At 33.0% G+C, this 17,103-nt stretch overlaps 3 protein-coding genes, 1 long non-coding RNA gene and 1 other non-coding gene across 8 annotated transcripts; 3 read left to right on the top strand and 2 right to left on the bottom strand.

The window, feature by feature from the left end:
* Window positions 1-938: 938 nt before the first annotated feature.
* On the top strand, window positions 939-5,708 carry LOC107926241 (YTH domain-containing protein ECT4). Its single transcript, XM_016857033.2, has 9 exons — window positions 939-2,366; window positions 2,747-2,823; window positions 2,969-3,125; window positions 3,219-3,292; window positions 3,388-3,972; window positions 4,098-4,682; window positions 4,764-4,976; window positions 5,062-5,205; window positions 5,305-5,708. The coding sequence occupies exons 1-9, from the start codon at window positions 2,336-2,338 to the stop codon at window positions 5,437-5,439; spliced, it is 2,001 nt and encodes a 666-aa protein (XP_016712522.1). The 5' UTR covers window positions 939-2,335; the 3' UTR covers window positions 5,440-5,708.
* A 398-nt stretch (window positions 5,709-6,106) lies between these two features.
* Window positions 6,107-7,102, bottom strand: LOC107926242 (uncharacterized). The gene is made up of 2 exons (XR_001692178.2): window positions 6,885-7,102; window positions 6,107-6,355 (listed from the first exon to the last, which is right to left on the bottom strand). It is a non-coding gene; the product is annotated as an uncharacterized lncRNA (long non-coding RNA).
* On the bottom strand, window positions 6,755-6,833 carry LOC121205461 (small nucleolar RNA R12). Its single transcript, XR_005900538.1, has one exon. It is a non-coding gene; the product is annotated as a small nucleolar RNA R12 (small nucleolar RNA).
* A 1,980-nt stretch (window positions 7,103-9,082) lies between the features above and the next one.
* On the top strand, window positions 9,083-11,169 carry LOC121204861 (ribosome biogenesis regulatory protein homolog). 4 transcript variants are annotated; one of them, XM_041075558.1, is made up of 7 exons: window positions 9,083-9,208; window positions 9,652-9,714; window positions 9,840-9,891; window positions 9,980-10,100; window positions 10,239-10,356; window positions 10,722-10,900; window positions 10,986-11,169. In XM_041075558.1, exons 2-7 carry the CDS (start codon window positions 9,659-9,661, stop codon window positions 11,000-11,002), a joined length of 543 nt encoding a protein of 180 aa, XP_040931492.1. In that variant the 5' UTR covers window positions 9,083-9,208; window positions 9,652-9,658; the 3' UTR covers window positions 11,003-11,169. The 4 variants fall into 4 exon arrangements, with proteins under 4 accessions (XP_040931492.1, XP_040931491.1, XP_040931494.1 ...); XM_041075557.1 differs by having other exon boundaries at window positions 9,096-9,562; XM_041075560.1 differs by having other exon boundaries at window positions 9,112-9,267.
* A 952-nt stretch (window positions 11,170-12,121) lies between these two features.
* LOC121204859 (CRM-domain containing factor CFM3A, chloroplastic/mitochondrial) lies at window positions 12,122-16,739 on the top strand. The gene is made up of 9 exons (XM_041075556.1): window positions 12,122-13,209; window positions 13,569-14,058; window positions 14,138-14,268; window positions 14,900-15,250; window positions 15,386-15,542; window positions 15,633-15,925; window positions 16,031-16,090; window positions 16,188-16,280; window positions 16,397-16,739. The coding sequence occupies exons 1-9, from the start codon at window positions 12,343-12,345 to the stop codon at window positions 16,514-16,516; spliced, it is 2,562 nt and encodes an 853-aa protein (XP_040931490.1). The 5' UTR covers window positions 12,122-12,342; the 3' UTR covers window positions 16,517-16,739.
* Window positions 16,740-17,103: the final 364 nt, after the last annotated feature.

Raw genomic sequence — 17,103 nt, 5'->3', positions numbered from 1 at the left:
AAAATGAAAATCTTAATTAAGAACACAACAAAAGGTGTTATTATGCAATTTTTAGCCTATAAAAGCATCAACACATTAAAGAAATAACTCTTGAAATTTAAATATAATTGTTTATGTATATAATAAGTAGGTGTCCGTATTGTGTTAAAGATATGCTTTTTCTTGATGTGTTAATCGTGTTATTTTTTTGTCCAATTTAGTACATGTATTTGACAATAGTTACATATTTTGGTACTTAAATATTTGACAATAGGTTGTAAGATTAATTTGATGAAAAGTTAATTACTAATATTATTAGGTTTGAATTTTTCATGATTTTGTTAATAAAATAAATTTAGTGTTAATTGTGAATTTGTTTAATTTTATATTTAAATTACTAATATTATTAGCTAATTATGAATTTTCGTCAAATTAACTCTAAAATTTAAATTGAACACTAAAAGGTTAACATTTTACCTACCAAAATGTATAAGTTTTGTAAAATAAAGATATCATATTGCATTAAAAAATAAAATAGGCACCATATTAGAAAAAAAAATATCGAGTTTAGGTACCTAATTATGTATTAAACCTATTATATATTAAATTAAAATTTATATGTAATTTTAGTGTTTATTTTTTTTCCTTCGCCATTGTGCCTGCCTCATGTGTACTTGGATTTTGGCCCGTATTAGTATTTAATTTTTGGTCCTATGGAAAACATTAATTTAATGATGAAAAAAACAGATTTTTTTTTGGGGTTGATTTTTTAGCTTTTTAACACGTGACGTTATTAAATTCTTAGGACTGGATTTTTTTTGTCATTATGTTATAACTGAAATATTAAAAATATGTAAAAAAAAATTCTGTACTTAATTGAATAATCAATAAAATTTCTTTTAAATAAATAGGTAATGGCAAGAAATTTGATGGTTTCTTTTTTTTTTTTAGTTTAAATTTTGTAAATGGAAAAAATAATGTTCATAGAGCATGTCTTTCGAAATAAGTTATGACTAAGATATTGTTCTATTTGTAAAAATTTAGAATTTAGTTTATGTATTTCTTTTTAAGAGTTTAGTACTATTTTTCTGATTTTTAAATTTAGGTTTAATTGTTAATGTTGATTAAATTATTTTGTTATATTCAGGTTTATTATAATACTATTTTTTTTAGTTTAACAGTGTTAGCAACTGTTTATTATAATAACTATTAAGTAAGTTTTTTTTTAAAATATCACATCAACAAATTTAATATAAAAAGGGTTAACAGTTTTAGTATTTAAACTAAATTTAAATTTTGAAATCTAAGACATAAAGGACTAAGATAAAAAAAAATATAAGTCAGCAATCAGAGAAAAACGTAATCAATATATATAATATAATAATTAATTAAATAACTGTCATATTAAGTGAAAATATATTAGGGTTTTTTTAAAAATATTATTTGGGGTGTAACCAAATAAAAAGCTAGTAACATATAAGCCTAACATGTTCAAAATTTTCATAATTTATAATTGAAAAACATTGAACTCATAATTGTATAACAATAGAAGAATTATTATTTAGATAAATTTATCTTATGAAATACTTTTGATGATTTTAAAGTTCATTTCAAATAATAATAAAAAACTGAAAAAAAGTAATTTTTTTAAATTTAAAAGGATAAAAATTTAATTAATTAAAATAGTGGAGGTGAAATTAATTTGGTTATCAAAATATATCAATTTGAGATTGAGGATCAAGAAAATAGATGGGAATTAATTAATTAAAAAATAAAATAATATGATTTTCAATTTATGTAAAAGAATATAAATGTATTAATTTATAATAAAAGTAATTGATTCTTTGTATACTTTTTAGCTTTTTGGATAAGATTTTCTTTCCAATTAGGATTTTCAATGCAATTACTAATTTAGGGTTTCACAAGGATTTTGTCCCCCAGTGACACACGGTTTGCTTAACAAAAAAATCATCGCCGACTGTCACCGTAATAATATCACCAACCAATAGAATGCGAATCGATATGCAAATAAACGAGTAATATAACGCCACGTGGAACAACAGTGAACTAAAAGGTGAGAAGAAGCGAAAATCGAGAAAGCCCTCGTGGTGCTATTTGAATCACCGGATTTGGATTTTCAAAAACTCTCTCCTCTTTTGCTCTCTTTTCCCTAATTCCCCAAATCTCTGTTTTCTCTCTCTCTTGGCGGCTGACGCGGCGGCGGCTGTGGCTGAGGTTTGAGGCTGAGAGTGTAACTGGTGTTGTTCCCCTTTTGCTCTCTCTTTTGTCTTCTAAAACCCCCATACATCTGAGATTTTGGGATTTATTAGGGTTTAGAGATTTTTAAGTGTTGTTAATGGCGCCTACAGTTGCTCCTCCTGCAGATCGTATCCTTAATTATTCGTTTATGCTTCTTTTTGCGGCTATGAATTTTTTTTTTGTTTCGGTTTCTTTTAGATCTGTACTTTGTTTGCACTTTTTGATTTGAATTTGTTGCTTTCACGATTCATATTCTTTTGAATTTATGAGATAGATTCTGTTTTGCTTCATTTATATGGTTCTTGATCTTCTTTCGCTTGGTTGTCTCTGGTAACTTATCTTTTATATTGTTATTCGATTTGATTTGATTGAATTTGTTGTTTAACTTGTTCTTTGTTGCTCTTTCCAATCTTTAAGAATATTTGTGGCGATGTCTGAGTTGTGAACGTTATAGATTCGGAATATTTTTTTAAGTTGCCCAAGGTTTGTATTCTTTTACTCCTTTTAGAAACAGCAGAGCTGTTGCAGAAATTGACTATAGATTCGCAGGCAAAGCCCTTCGATATTCCTGAGCCTACTAAGAAGGTGATGTCCTTTTACTACTATTTTAATTATGGATAAAACTATTGTATTTGATGCGGACGATTCAATCTAAGTATGCCGATCTATGTTCGGTCTGTTGCAAGAATTTCAATGGATATCTAAATGCCTGATTTATTTTTCTGTGCAGTCTTCTGTTTATCAGTATGGTTCTGTTGATTCAGGCAACACTGGGAATACCCAAATTCCGACGTTTGACAGATCCACAACACCTTTGTTACAGGATTTTATGGATCCGACTATGTGCTATATTCCTAGTGGTTATCCATCTGCGTATTACTATGGAGGTAGTAAATGAGCAGTTTCTTTGTTTCTGCATCTTTTATGCCGAATTAATCAGGGCTAGAATTGGATTCATATATGTATAATGTATATTGCAGGCTTTGATGGCACCGGTAACGAGTGGGATGAATATTCACAATATTTAAATCCAGATGGAGTTGACATGACTTCAGTAAGTCCTTTTCACGTTCTCCTTGTACTCAAAGTTACTATTAACTGCTAAATCTTTCATGAATTTTATTGAACCTCCATGTACTACGTTTTCAGGGGGTTTACGGGGACAATGGATCTCTTATGTATCATCATGGTTACAGCTATGCACCATATGGACCGTATTCACCTGCAGCTTCCCCAGTTCCGACTCTGGGGAATGATGGTCAATTGTATGGTCCACAACACTACCAGTATCCTCCCTTCTTCCAGCCGATGACTCTAAACAGTGGTCCATTCACGCCAAACCCTGCGGCTCCATCCCATGGTGAGCTTCTGACCTCTGCTGCTGCTGATCAGAAGCCCTTACCTGTTGAAACACCTAACTCAAATTCCAATGGAGTTGCCAATGGTGGCAGTGTGAAGGGGAATAATGGTCCAGGCGCAATAAAACCATCATACCCCAGCACATTTAATACCAATAATTCGTATGGAAGGGGACCCCCACCAGGAAGTGGATATCAGGATCCAAGATACGGTTTTGATGGGTTTCGATCCCCTATCCCATGGCTTGATGGCTCTATGTTTTCAGATGGGCAGCACAGGCCTGTCTCAAGCCCTGCAATGAACTCTTTGGTTTCAAAAGCAAATGGTTTTCCATCTTCAAGGAATCAAAACTTCAGATCGAATTCTAATTACATGGTATGCATGATTTTGCTTTTCTAATAATTTCCTTTGTATTTTTATGTTATGCGATTTTCTTAGTTCTCTTGGCGTTATATTCTTTTGAATTTTTACTTCTAATCATCATACTTTTGAATTTAAAGGGACTGCACCACCCTGGGCCAATGTCCGGCATGGGCACAACTCATGGTTATGTCAATAGAATGTACCCAAACAAACCATATGGTCAGTATGGGACCACATTCAGATCTGGGATGGGCTTTGGATCTAATGGTTATGATTTGCGAACAAATGAAAGGGGTTGGTTGGCAGACAACAAGTATAGACCAAGGGGACGGGGCAATGGTTATTTTGGTTCAGGCAATGATATCATGGACGGTTTTAATGAATTGAACAGGGGACCTAGGGCTAAGGGGCCTAAGAGCCAAAAGGGTGCAACACCTATCACAGCATCTACTAAGGGGCAAAATATTCCCTCAGATGGAACCAAGGATGAGGAAAAGGCATGTGTTGTTCCAGACCGTGAACAGTATAACCTAGTAGAATTCCCTGTGGATTATGACGATGCCAAGTTCTTTGTTATTAAATCATACAGCGAGGATGATGTTCATAAAAGCATTAAGTACAATGTTTGGGCGAGCACACCAAATGGTAACAAAAAGCTTGATGCAGCTTACCAGGAAGCTCAGCAGAAATCTGGTCACTGCCCTATATTTCTCTTCTTCTCGGTTGGTCTCTTATTGCATCTTGTCTATTGGGTAAATTAATTCTTAGTTTTTGCTCTGCTTAATTTGTTCTACTTCTTATAGGTCAATACAAGTGGGCAATTTGTCGGCATTGCCGAGATGGTAGGGGCAGTTGATTTTCAAAAGAATGTGGAGTTCTGGCAACAAGACAAATGGACTGGCTGTTTCCCAGTAAGATGGCTCATTATTAAGGATGTACCTAATAATTCCTTGAAGCACATTACCTTAGAGAACAATGAGAATAAGCCCGTCACAAATAGCAGGGATACGCAAGAGGTATTCTTCGTTTCTTAAGTAGAGTTTTCCCCTCTCTTTCTACTTACTGCGTATTCCGAGGGTAATCTCTGGTTGGTTTGCGCAGATCAAGCTTGATCAAGGCCTTAAGTTGCTCAAAATCTTCAAGGACCATTCCAGCAAAACTTGCATTTTAGACGATTTCGAATTTTACGAGATTCGCCAGAAAGCAATTCAGGAGAAAAAGGCTAAACATCAGTTGCAAAAGCAGGCAAGATATGAATATTCTTACAAATTATAACTGATAAATTAATGTTTGTTCATCCATAAAACTAATCCGTTTTGCGCGCATCGATTCTCAAAATTGCAGGTATGGGAAGAAAAGCCTGGAGATGAAAAGAAAGATATAGCAACAACAAATGGTGATTTGATCAAAGAAGCCAATCCAATTCCTCACTCGAACGGCCTTCTTTCAGAAGATGGTTCAGGATACCCTAAACAGTGAAGAACTTTTTATCAAACGGTTGCTAACATTTTCTATGGATCCCCTTAGGGATGTGTTTGTGGTCTTGTAAAATATAATGAATGCTTGGTGGTTTTTTACTGGCTTTAGAATTTTATTATAGATTTTACAGTACCATGGGACCATCTTCAAGGGGATATAAATGAATAATCCAAGGCGGGGTTGGGTTGGGGGGGTGGGTTGTAGGCAAGCGGTGTAGGGTTTTCTAAGAATTCGTAAGTCATTTTATGATGTCTATGTTTTTCTTTTTACCGTTTTTCTTCTCAGGGAGGATGGGTTTTAGGTTTATTATTATTATTATTATTATATGCATGTTGATTTCTCAAAAAAGAAAAATAAAAAAATTTGGATTACAGACTTGCTACAAATACCGATCTTCTTTCTACGTAACTAGCTTTTCACATGGTATTTTTTTTGACGTAATTTTCAATAATACATTACTAGCTTCATGCGTGGAATGCTAAATGTAAATTAATGAATTTACATTAGTGTATAAAATTTTAAAAGCTAGATCCAATACGAAATATTGTATTAAAGGATACAAGTGGTGTTACCGATTTAATCTGAATTATTAAATTCGCAATAATTCAATGTTAAAAACTGATAATTTTGTGTTAAAAATTAAAACTTACTATCAGCAATTCAAAAATCCACCAGCAAAATAATCAGATCTTTATATCAAAAAAGAAAAAAGGAAATTGGTAAATTAACATACGAAATAAAAAACCACTGAACGAAAGCTTAATGAATGATCTTTCACAGAAGAAACGGCAACGTTTTGACTCCAGTTTAAAGGCACCGCCAAAACTCTCGTCATTGAAAACTGATGCACTTCATAACAGAGATTCCTTCTACGTAACTCAATGGATCTTCTATTCTAGCCAGGCGAAGCCAAATCCTTCCAAAATAGAAAATTTTCCATTGTTGTTTTGGAATTTATAAAATTTTAAATTAATAATAATTTACTCTCGTAATATAGTAAAATTTTAATTAATTTTTTAAAAATTAAAAAAAATAGACTACTAAAATGATAAAACACAAAAAATAAGCTTAAAATTTTTATTAAAAAATTAGTAAACCAACGAATTCATTAAAAACCCAAGTACTTAATTTTAAAAATCTAGAAAACGATTATAAACAATACAGATTTGATAAAATTAACTGAAAAAAAAAACCTCTGAAATCTTGGTGGAAACAATCAGATAGTGGTTTAAACTTTAAACCACCATAAGAGTAGAAAATATTTTTTTCTCAATAAAAGATATAAAAATAAAATAAAACGACGAAAAAAAAATCTAAGAGCCAGAAGTAGCTGATAATGTTCTCATAGAAAAAAAATCAATGGGAATCCGTCTGATTGTTTTCATCATCCTCTTTTCTTTTTCCTCCATTTTTAAAAAACAAAAAATAAAAGAAAATGCATCTACCTTGTCACCGATAAACCCTAAGAGGAAAGCTGCGATCAATCTCCAGAAATTTGTTTTTCTTTTCTTTAATTGAGTTTAAATAAAAAAATTATCAAAAAAAGAAAAAGAAAAAGGAGTAACTTGTTCTAGCCACCGAGCCAGCCACAAGAAGAGATATAAACCTTAGAAACAAGCACTAATTTATAGAAGAAAAAGGAAACCCTAATATTCATGTTTTATTTGGGCTTGGATAACTGCTCAAAAATTTATCTTTATCTTTATTTTATTTATTTCAGTTTTGAAAATTTTCTTTTGTTTTTAAATTAGGTAACTACTGTATTACTATTGAATTATGGGTATGTGTTTTTTTAATCACCTAATTAAAAAAATTACAATTCAACCATTCGAGATTATTTTTTAGCCCCCGACTAATCAATTAATTATGACGTTTTTTTAGTCGGTATAATAATAATTTTAATACTCATTTTATATTTTATATTTTAGAATTCATTTAACTTACATTAGCTTAAAAATTTCAAGTCCTCAACGATAGATTTCTAAAATATTTATTTGATTTATTTAAGAGACTTTAAATTATTTAAATTATAATAGCTTTAAAAATATAATTAATTATTGAAAATTCATTTAATTTACTTTAAATTTATTTTTAAAAATAAAATTGTTTAAAAATATTTACTTTTATTTATTTGATAAACTTTAAATCATTTAATTTAAAAAATAAATTATTTTAAAAAAATTCTTTCATAATTTTAATTTTAATTTTTGTATCAACTTATGTAACTATTTATATCATAAAAAAAATTATATAACTGTTTTATTTTTAAATTAGGTATTAAAAAGATTAATCATGTAAAAATTGGTATAACACATTTACTTATTGTTGGTTTTATATATGTATATATATATCCAAGCTCGGGTCTTGAATGTTTAAGCCCGACCAATATTTTAAACAAACCTAATTTTTTTACTCAATCCTCCTAAATTTTGAGTGGACTTCAAGTCTATGCAAGTAACCCGACCCATAAACATATCTAGTTTGAATTCGTGCGGAAGAGGTGTATGATAAGAATTTTAACCAACGCACCATACAAATAAAATAATTTAACACAATTTCTATATATAGTTTGATTAGGAAAATTATTTTTAAAAATAATAATAAATAATAAATAAACTTAATACAATCTCCATCAACACAACAAAAGCTTCACTCTCACCAACAATAGAATATTATGGCACGTTGACAATTGACTCTGTTATAACTCAAGTACTATATTCTAAAGTGATCGCAAGAACTTAATGCCAATAAAAAAATCAGTCTCGAATGGTCCAAAATGACGAGCAAAAATCGACAAAAATAAAAAAAGAACCAAACATTCACCAAATTGGAGATGATGGTGACAAAAACTCTCTAAAATCACTTGCAAAAATAATATTAAAAAAAGTGCTATGAGAGCAGATAAAATTTTTTAAAAGTGAAAACTTATTAAACAATAGAAAACAAATAAAAAAATATATAAAACCAACAAGGGTTCAAACTGACTCATGAGATCATTATTATTCTGAAATACTCTCAAAACAAAAATAAATAAAAAAGTTGACGAAGAGTCACCCACTTTTCAAGATAAACTTTTGGTGGCTAGTAGATTTTCAAAAACAACAGGCATTATCATCTATCTATCATAAGGTTATTAAAAAATGTGTCCATAGTATAGTAAATATGTAATTGTTTTCTACTTATTTGTACGATAAATAAATAAATAAATTAATTTCACATTTTACTATTATGTTTTTTATATTTCGCATGCATAACGAAATTGTGAGAAAAAAATATTAGCTTATTGATTGTCTAAGTTCAAACTGAAGATAAGTAGATAATCTAAAGGAGTTCGGAATACCGTAAAAGAATCAAAGTGAGTATTTGATTTAAATATTGAGAAGGATTATTATGTCATCTATAATTTTAATTGAAAAGATGACTAGTCTTGGCTATCGGAGCAGTTGACTCCACAAGTAGATACATAATTATATTCATTAGTAGAATGACATATTGGACTGAAACCAAGATGAATTAATTTTAAATCTATTTGTGAATTAATTAATTTACTTGAGATATTTATGATGTGATTTACTTAAATATTAAGTTAGTCACTAATGATGCATAAGTGGAAGTTTATACTTTAAAGATGATTAGGCCTATAGCCGGTTTATACTCTAAATTTATTTTCGGCTGCGTTTTACTAATCCGATTTCTCCAACACAACACCACATACCAACGCCAGCTGAAGATGGAGACGGAGGAGAACTAGAACCCTTTTCAACTAGAAGTGGGAAATCTCCTCGCTTTTAACCCTTTTCACAACTTTCCTTCCCTCCCCACTTCCAAGTTTGCCCCTTTTGTTCCTTCATAATAATAATTATTATTTTTGTAGTAGTTTGATTTTTGAGTTGTTTTGTTATATGGGTACTTTTCGTCTTTCTCTTTGGGGTATTTTTTTTTTATTGGGATGATAAGAAATTTTTGGGGGGCAAAGGTGATTTGGAGCTCTAAAATAAATTGAATAGCTATGCATTATGATACTTATTTCCTTCAAACTTGGTAAAGCAAGAACTGCAGATTTTATTTTGCTTATTTGATCTGTAAAAGATGTGGAATATTGATTGCCGCTATAAATGTTTAGGTATGAACTAGTTAAGGAATGTTTACAAGAGGGTACCAAGTTAGTTCAAGTGGTTGCTGATAGTCTCTTTTAATTTACCTTCAACCCAGGATGTAGATGGGCCCCTTGTTAAGCTGCCTCCTCCAACTACAAAGCTTCCAAGGGAGAAGCATGTAAGCCTGGCCTTTTACTTAATTCTCTTGAAAATTGAATTTTATATTAGTGTATATGAGCAATGTTTTATTTGGTTGATAAGCTGCCATCAGAACTGAAATGCTTTATTTGCTTGTGTTTTCAGCTTCCAAAGCCTAAACCTCCTACAAATTGGGAGGAGTTTGCTAAAAGGAAAGGTAATTCGTTTCACCTATCCTACTTACATGGTTCTTTTAGAGTGCAAACTCATTTTCCATTGTTTTGGAATATCTTGTGGGTATAAAGAAACGTAAAAAGGACAAAGTTGCATGGGATGAACAGACTGGTACATGGAAACGTCGCTTTGGTTATGATAGTGTCAATGATGATAAAGACATAGCCATCATTGAGGCCAAGATGACTGATGGTGAGTATCGAATGGACTTTTTAATTACTACAAACACATCATGTAATAGATAGACCTTTACTTCATAAGTTTACAAGCATCTAATAGAACATATTGGACATGTTTGATTGTGTTGACCATGATTGTTGTTTTTTCTAGAGCCAGGAGAGGATCCTTTTGCTAAAAGACAAGATGATAAAAAGAAACGGGTTGAGAAGCAAGAGAAGAATCGCCTCCAGAACTTGAAACAAGCTGCAAAATTTGGTGCTTTGCCAAGGTCTTACCCATTCTTTGAATACATGTAGAACTATTCCAACCTGCGATTCCCATTCTTTGATGGCATTCCCTTGTACCCTAATATTTATGTCATTTAAGCAGTTTAAAGGTTAGCCTATGATTTTACAGATCATGCTTATGGGTGCCCATGGTTGCTGGGTCTCTTTTCTATAAGCACCATTTTCGTCCAAACTTCCTAGTTCTTCGTGCGGATGTTTGGACACTTTAATAAGCTTGCATTAAATAAAATAGATCTTTGGTTTAGTCTTCCGATTGTTGCCAGACTCCTTGTTATCATTTTATATCAGTTTAAGAATTTGGCTGTGTTATGTTTTTGTTGATTTTACTTTAAATAGTTTGCTGCAGCCATGTTCAGCTTGCTGCTACGGCTCTGTCCATAACAGGAACCTGGGCTCCACCTAAGAAAGTAACTAAAGATGAATTGGGGAATGTTGCTGGGATCGCTGCTACATCTACAGCCAGTGGTGGGAAATTCGATAGGAAATTGCCAGGAGAAAAGCCTGCTAAAAAGCAAGCATCCCAAGGTTTGAACTCTTGGGCCTCTTGACCTGTGTTTCAATGTAAATATTTCTCATTAACTACATTATCATGCTCTCTTCTTTTGTTCAGTTCTTACCAGTTGTTGAAGGGTCAGGGATAGGCTCGAGGGAGAAGGTGCAAACTGAGAATGACAAGCTAATCTCTAAGCATTCGCATGAGATACTCAACCTTGACAACGTAGGTTTGAGCCATGTATTTTGGTGGATTTGGTTGTAAATTCAATTTGTTGATAATCTGAATCTTATTCTCATGATGTTACAATGTATAATGCGAAAAAAGATAAAAGAAAGCTAGAAATAGAAAGAATCAAGAAGGGAAATCATCGTCAACCTCAAACAAGTTTGAAACCCAAAAAGCAACTTCATAAGAAGGGTGCAAAGAAAGGACCCGGATCATTCTCGACAAAACCCCATTTCATTTAAAACATTTCGCTGGATTCTTTTCGATCTCTTTATTAATCACATGAAATGAATGACAAGAAAAAAAATCAATGAGAGAAAAGAAAAGAGAAAAAGCAAAGAACATATGTCGTGATCAGGGATTTAAATTGCGGTTGTTGTCGTGTTTTCACTCGCGTTACGTTTATCGCAGTTGTGGACATAACAAATGCTATTGCGGACACTGCGGTTATCGCGGTTGTGAATTTTTTTAAAATTCACACAACTAATAACTAATAACAAAGTAAAAAAATAGATATCAATGGGAATAGCAGAAAAATAACGGGAATAGCAGCTCGTTATTGCCGCAATTAGCCGTTACCTGCTAAATTGCAACTGCAATCCACCACTATTGGTGTGACTCTACTTCACACCGCTATTTTCAACAATAGCGATTTCAATATTATTCTTAATATATATAATATATATTTATAAAATTTTAAAATATATATTAAGTTTATTTGGAAAACTTTTATATTAGTTTAATTTATTTATACTAGGCTTAAAAATTAAATTATTTTTATTTTTATTTTAAATTAATATATATTTAATAGTATGATTAAAATATCAATTTATATAATTATTTATTAAGAGATTGATATAAGACATTTAGATATATTTTATTTATCATTTTAAATTTTAGAAAATATATTATATTAATTTTATATAACTAATTTATTTCTTTTATTTTATTTTTAAGTAATATATTTAACCACTTAAACAATATTAAGCACTAATATATATAAATGAAAAAGAACACTTAATTTTAAATAAGAAACCCAAACTACGAAACAGACCTCAGATATTTCTTCCCCGCCAGCCATGGATAATATATAACATAACATGTTTCAGCAGTTAAGCCTTCCAGTCAGAGACTCCATGAAACTACTTTGAAATCCTTAGCCTTCTCCAAAATTGTAATCTAAATACCCTTTTTTAAATTACCCAATCCTTTGTTTTTTTTTTCCTTTTGTTTCTTAATCTAATCAATGACTCTATTTCATCCAACAACAACAACGAAAACAACCTTCTTGGATTCATTTCAAACCTCTCTCTCCAGGTTCCATGGCCTCCCTCGCCCTTTTTTCAGGTACAGTTCTTTTCATTTCCCTCTCAAAACCCTAAATTTTTGTGCTAATAACCATACCATAACTTCAAACTCACAAATTCACCCAAACCCAGAAAGCAAAACCAAAGCTTTTCCCACCTTTTCAAGTAATTGGTTAGATAATTGGAACAAAACCCACAAAAGAAATGGGCCTAAACCGCCGAAAACAGTGTTCAATTATAGGAAAGATGGGAATTTATGGAGCTTGTCTTATTCAAAGAGTGATAACAATGGGAGCGGCAGCAGCAGTACAATGGAGAAAATAGTGGAGAAATTGAAGAAATTTGGGTACATTGGAGAGGAAAATGAGCAGAAAGAAGAACAACCAAGGAAAGTGATTGAAAGAGGGTCTATAGAGGATATGTTTTATGTGGAAGAAGGAATGTTACCAAATACTAGAGGTGGGTTTTCAAAGGAGTCACCTTTGGGGATGGAAACTGAATTTGGAAGTGATGGGGAAATAATGTTTCCATGGGAAAAGAGGAAGGAAGAACAGGAAGAAGGGAAGTGGACAGCAAGAGGAGATAACAAGGCTTCATTGGCTGAATTAACTCTGCCTGAGTCTGAACTTAGGAGGTTAAGGAACTTGACATTTCGGACAAAGAGTAAAATGAGAATTAAGGGTGCTGGTGTTACTCAAGAAGTGGTTGATACAATTCATGAGAAGTGGAAGACTATGGAGATTGTGAGGTTAAAGGTTGAGGGGGCACCTGCTCTTAATATGAAAAGGATGCATGAAATATTGGAGGTTTGCTTCTAATCCACTTTCTTTATTTCTGTTGTACTTTTTTTTTCTTTTTTGTAAAAGTTGTAGGAAATATGAGATTAAGTATATATTTTGAGTCCTCACCAACAATTGAATCTTAATGGACCTCTTTTGAGAATATGTATGTACATCTTTGAATGCTATGTTTATTCCATGCTTATTCTGGTTGGGGAATTATATGATCTCATGTTGATTGTTGTGCAAAAATAAAGTATAAATAATAGTGTAATTTTAGGTGACAATAGCATGTAAGAATGTTATCATTCATCTTCTGAACCAGTATAAAAAGTTAGTTTTCTATTGTTTTCTAATTTGGCTTTTTTGTCTTCTCATTTGTACAGAGAAAAACTGGAGGATTGGTAATTTGGAGGTCCGGGACGTCCATTTCTTTATATAGAGGTGTGAGTTATGAGGTTGCTTCAGTGCACCTGAACAAACAAATATATAAGAGAAATGAGATGTCTACATTTTCATCACCCCTGGTGTCTGATAAAACTGAGGATCCATCCGACTTGGTGCCTCATAAAGATGTGGCTCCACCTCAAACTAACTCTGAAACTGCTACTGAGGAGCATAAAAATACAGAGCCATTGCCAGAAATAAAGTATGAGGATGAAGTAGACAAGCTGTTAGAGGGCCTAGGTCCCAGGTATGCAGATTGGCCAGGATGTGACCCGTTACCAGTTGATGCTGATTTGCTTCCTGGAATAGTTCCTGGATATCAGCCTCCATTTAGAGTACTTCCTTATGGAGTAAGATCTTCTCTTGGGGTAAAGGAAGCAACGTCTTTGAGGAGACTTGCCAGAGTTCTTCCTCCACATTTTGCTCTAGGTATGCTACATTTATTGGGTCACTGCATGTGATCTAAACATAGGTCTTTTGAATGTCTAATGAAGTATACATCTCACAGGTAGAAGTAGGCAACTCCAAGGTCTGGCGGTGGCCATGACTAAATTGTGGGAAAAAAGTTCTATTGCAAAGATTGCACTTAAACGAGGAGTACAACTGACTACCAGTGAGAGAATGGCTGAAGATCTCAAGGTAATTAAACTACATTTGCTCAAGCATTTCCTTATCCTATTTCTTTTTGCTTTGTTTATGTCCCCTGAGCTTTGAACTTTTTAAGGAAAGCATCTTTGCTTTTTGTATATTTATTGGATTATGTACTTAATCATGCCCAAAATAATGATACATGAGTTTATTTTGTTTTCTTTTCAAGCACGCAGCATGTGTTGAAGCCATTCTGCCTAATGGGAATATGTTAGTGGACATTGTCTAGCTATCCTGTGAACTTGCCTTCTGTTGTTAGGAGTCTGGTTTTTGAAGTCCTTCCATTGGAGCCATGAGGAATAAAATCAGTTTTAAATATGAAATAAGCATGACAATTCAATTTGTACTTTACAACTTTATCGAACTTCCTAATTTCTTCTGTTTTGGCTATCATTATTTGACTTAAGAATATATAAGTGATACACTTGCCTGAGGCTGAATAAGTAATACAGTATTTGTTGAAATATTTTGAGATGAAAACAATTCCTGGTATTAATCCATGGTGATATGGACATTTACTGGCATTTATATCAGTTTTCATAAATATGTTTTGTTCAACTATTTGGATTCTGATAATACCAGATTGAACAGTTGATAATGCCCTTCTTTTGATTGGCTTCAGAAATTGACAGGGGGCATTCTTCTCTCTAGAAACAAAGACTTCTTGGTCTTCTACAGGGGAAAGAACTTTTTGTCTGCAGATGTTGCTGAAGCATTATTGGAAAGGGAAAGATTGGCCAAGTCCCTGCAAGATGTGGAGGAGCAGGCACGGTTAAGAGCGTCAGCTTTGTTTGCACAAAGCACGGAAGTAGCTGAGCAATCAGGAGCTGCAGGTACCCTCGGAGAAACTTTGGATGCAGATGCTAGATGGGGAAAGAGGTTGGATGATCATCATAAGGAAAAAGTGTTGAAGGAAGCAGAAATCTTGAGGCATGCGAACCTAGTCAGGAAACTTGAAAAGAACCTGGCTTTTGTGAGTTCCTTGAATCTTCAGTCACTATGTTTTGGTGCATTTTTTCTTAGATTTATACTCTTGAGTACTACCATTACTTGTAATTTGTATATTTAAATGGTAAATAGGTTTGAATGAAGAATATTTGCCTTTCAGGCTGAGCGAAAGCTATTGAAAGCTGAACGAACTTTATCTAAGGTTGAGGATTATTTAAAACCAGCTGACCGGCAGGCAGATCCAGAAAGTATAACTGATGAGGAAAGGTTTATGTTTCGCAAGCTCGGTTTAAGGATGAAAGCTTTCTTACTTCTTGGTATCTCTCATTCAGCTACAGTTATCACTGATTTATAGTCTTCCTGTATAGAATTTAAGATTCTTATGGGAATTGAATTTCTTGCTTCAGGTAGACGTGGAGTTTTCGATGGTACTATAGAAAACATGCACTTGCACTGGAAATACAGGGAATTGGTAAAGATCATCATGAAGGCTAAAAATTTTGATCAGGTAAAAAAGGTTGCAATAGCACTCGAAGCTGAAAGTGGTGGAGTTTTGGTTTCAGTTGATAAAATCTCCAAAGGATATGCCATAATTGTTTACCGAGGAAATGATTATGAGCGACCTTCTACAATTAGGCCAAAGAATCTTTTAACGAAGAGGAGGGCTTTGGCACGTTCAATTGAGCTTCAAAGACGCGAGGTAGCATGTTCCTTACGCTTTTGATAGTCCACCTTTAACCTTAAAACTCCTTAGTTTACCCTCTAAATTTGCAGACACCTGTAAAATGACTCATTCTGTCAACAGGCTCTTGTAAAGCATATTTCAGCTCTGCAGGCTAAAGTGGAGAAAATAAGATCTGAAATAGTATGTTTTCTTATGTAGCATATTAGCTTTTTCTCTTCTTTGGTTCAGTAGTGTGACCATGAATACATATGCATTAACCTTGCATGCGCTTTAATAGGATCAAATGCACAGTATGGATGCCCGAGGAGACGAGGAATTCTACGACAGATTAGATTCTTCATATCCTAGTGATGATGATGATGACACCGAGGTCTTTAATTTTTTTTCTCTCTCTGCCTTTTTCTGCTGCTGTATATTGATGTAAGATAGTCGATCTAATGCTTTGTTTTTCTTACAAAAAATATATATATATTCTGCGGTCTACAGGAGGAAGGAGATGAGGCATATCTTGGGACATATGACGGTGAAAATGATGGAGAAGAAGAAAATGACGATCTTCATTTAGAAACAAATTTCCCTTTCCATAACCAACACCAGGAGTCATGAATGGAATCCGCTGTTCCCTAAGAGACAAACCGGTGAAGCAGTGAAAACAGGTGTCAAAGAGCAACAATGAAGAATGTAATATGGTTAAAAATGAAGTAAGTTTTGGGGTTATATTTTTATGTAATCTATTTAAGGGTAATGTTCTCGTGGTTATTACTATTTTTTTTTTGAAATAAATAATTGCTGATGATAATTATTAAAGAAAAGAGAGCCATTACACCTACCCACCAAAGCAACCGATTGGTCAAGCATATCGGTGTCATAATTGCAGCTATAGGAAACAACCCCCCCCCCCCCCAAAAAAAAAACCAAATAAACAAAACAACAAAAGCAAGAAAAACCACACTAACCAGATTGAAAAACAAAACAAAAAACGTAAAAGAAATTAGATGAAACGGCTCCCCACAAAATCTACAAACAATCACCACCAGTTCGAAAAAACGAGTAGCTTCTCTCCCCATCTTCACCCACGATGGCATCTCAACGATTATCATGCTCTTGCTAATCTAGCCGCCTCGGGAGTCCCAAAGATGAACCGTTTCTCTAGCGTCAAAAAACCCACCTCAGTCCCGAACTTGCATGGCCCT

This window comes from Gossypium hirsutum, chromosome A08 (assembly GCF_007990345.1).
Source record: "Gossypium hirsutum isolate 1008001.06 chromosome A08, Gossypium_hirsutum_v2.1, whole genome shotgun sequence".
Taxonomy (NCBI): Eukaryota; Viridiplantae; Streptophyta; class Magnoliopsida; order Malvales; family Malvaceae; genus Gossypium; species Gossypium hirsutum.
The sequence above is the reverse complement of the archived record's forward strand: the minus strand, read 5'-3'. Positions and strand labels throughout refer to the sequence as shown.

Coding starts and splice junctions, on each gene's coding strand:
- LOC107926241 (XM_016857033.2), top strand. CDS start 2,336: ATGGCGCCTACAGTTGCTCCTCCTGCAGATC. Junction 2,824..2,968: donor TTCCTGAGCCTACTAAGAAG/GTGATGTCCTTT, acceptor TTTTCTGTGCAG/TCTTCTGTTTATCAGTATGG. Junction 3,973..4,097: donor GATCGAATTCTAATTACATG/GTATGCATGATT, acceptor TTGAATTTAAAG/GGACTGCACCACCCTGGGCC.
- LOC121204861 (XM_041075558.1), top strand. CDS start 9,659: ATGGGCCCCTTGTTAAGCTGCCTCCTCCAACTACAAAGCTTCCAAGGG. Junction 10,101..10,238: donor TGAGGCCAAGATGACTGATG/GTGAGTATCGAA, acceptor TGTTTTTTCTAG/AGCCAGGAGAGGATCCTTTT. Junction 10,357..10,721: donor AAATTTGGTGCTTTGCCAAG/GTCTTACCCATT, acceptor AGTTTGCTGCAG/CCATGTTCAGCTTGCTGCTA.
- LOC121204859 (XM_041075556.1), top strand. CDS start 12,343: ATGACTCTATTTCATCCAACAACAACAACGAAAACAACCTTCTTGGAT. Junction 13,210..13,568: donor GGATGCATGAAATATTGGAG/GTTTGCTTCTAA, acceptor TCATTTGTACAG/AGAAAAACTGGAGGATTGGT. Junction 16,091..16,187: donor AGAAAATAAGATCTGAAATA/GTATGTTTTCTT, acceptor GCGCTTTAATAG/GATCAAATGCACAGTATGGA.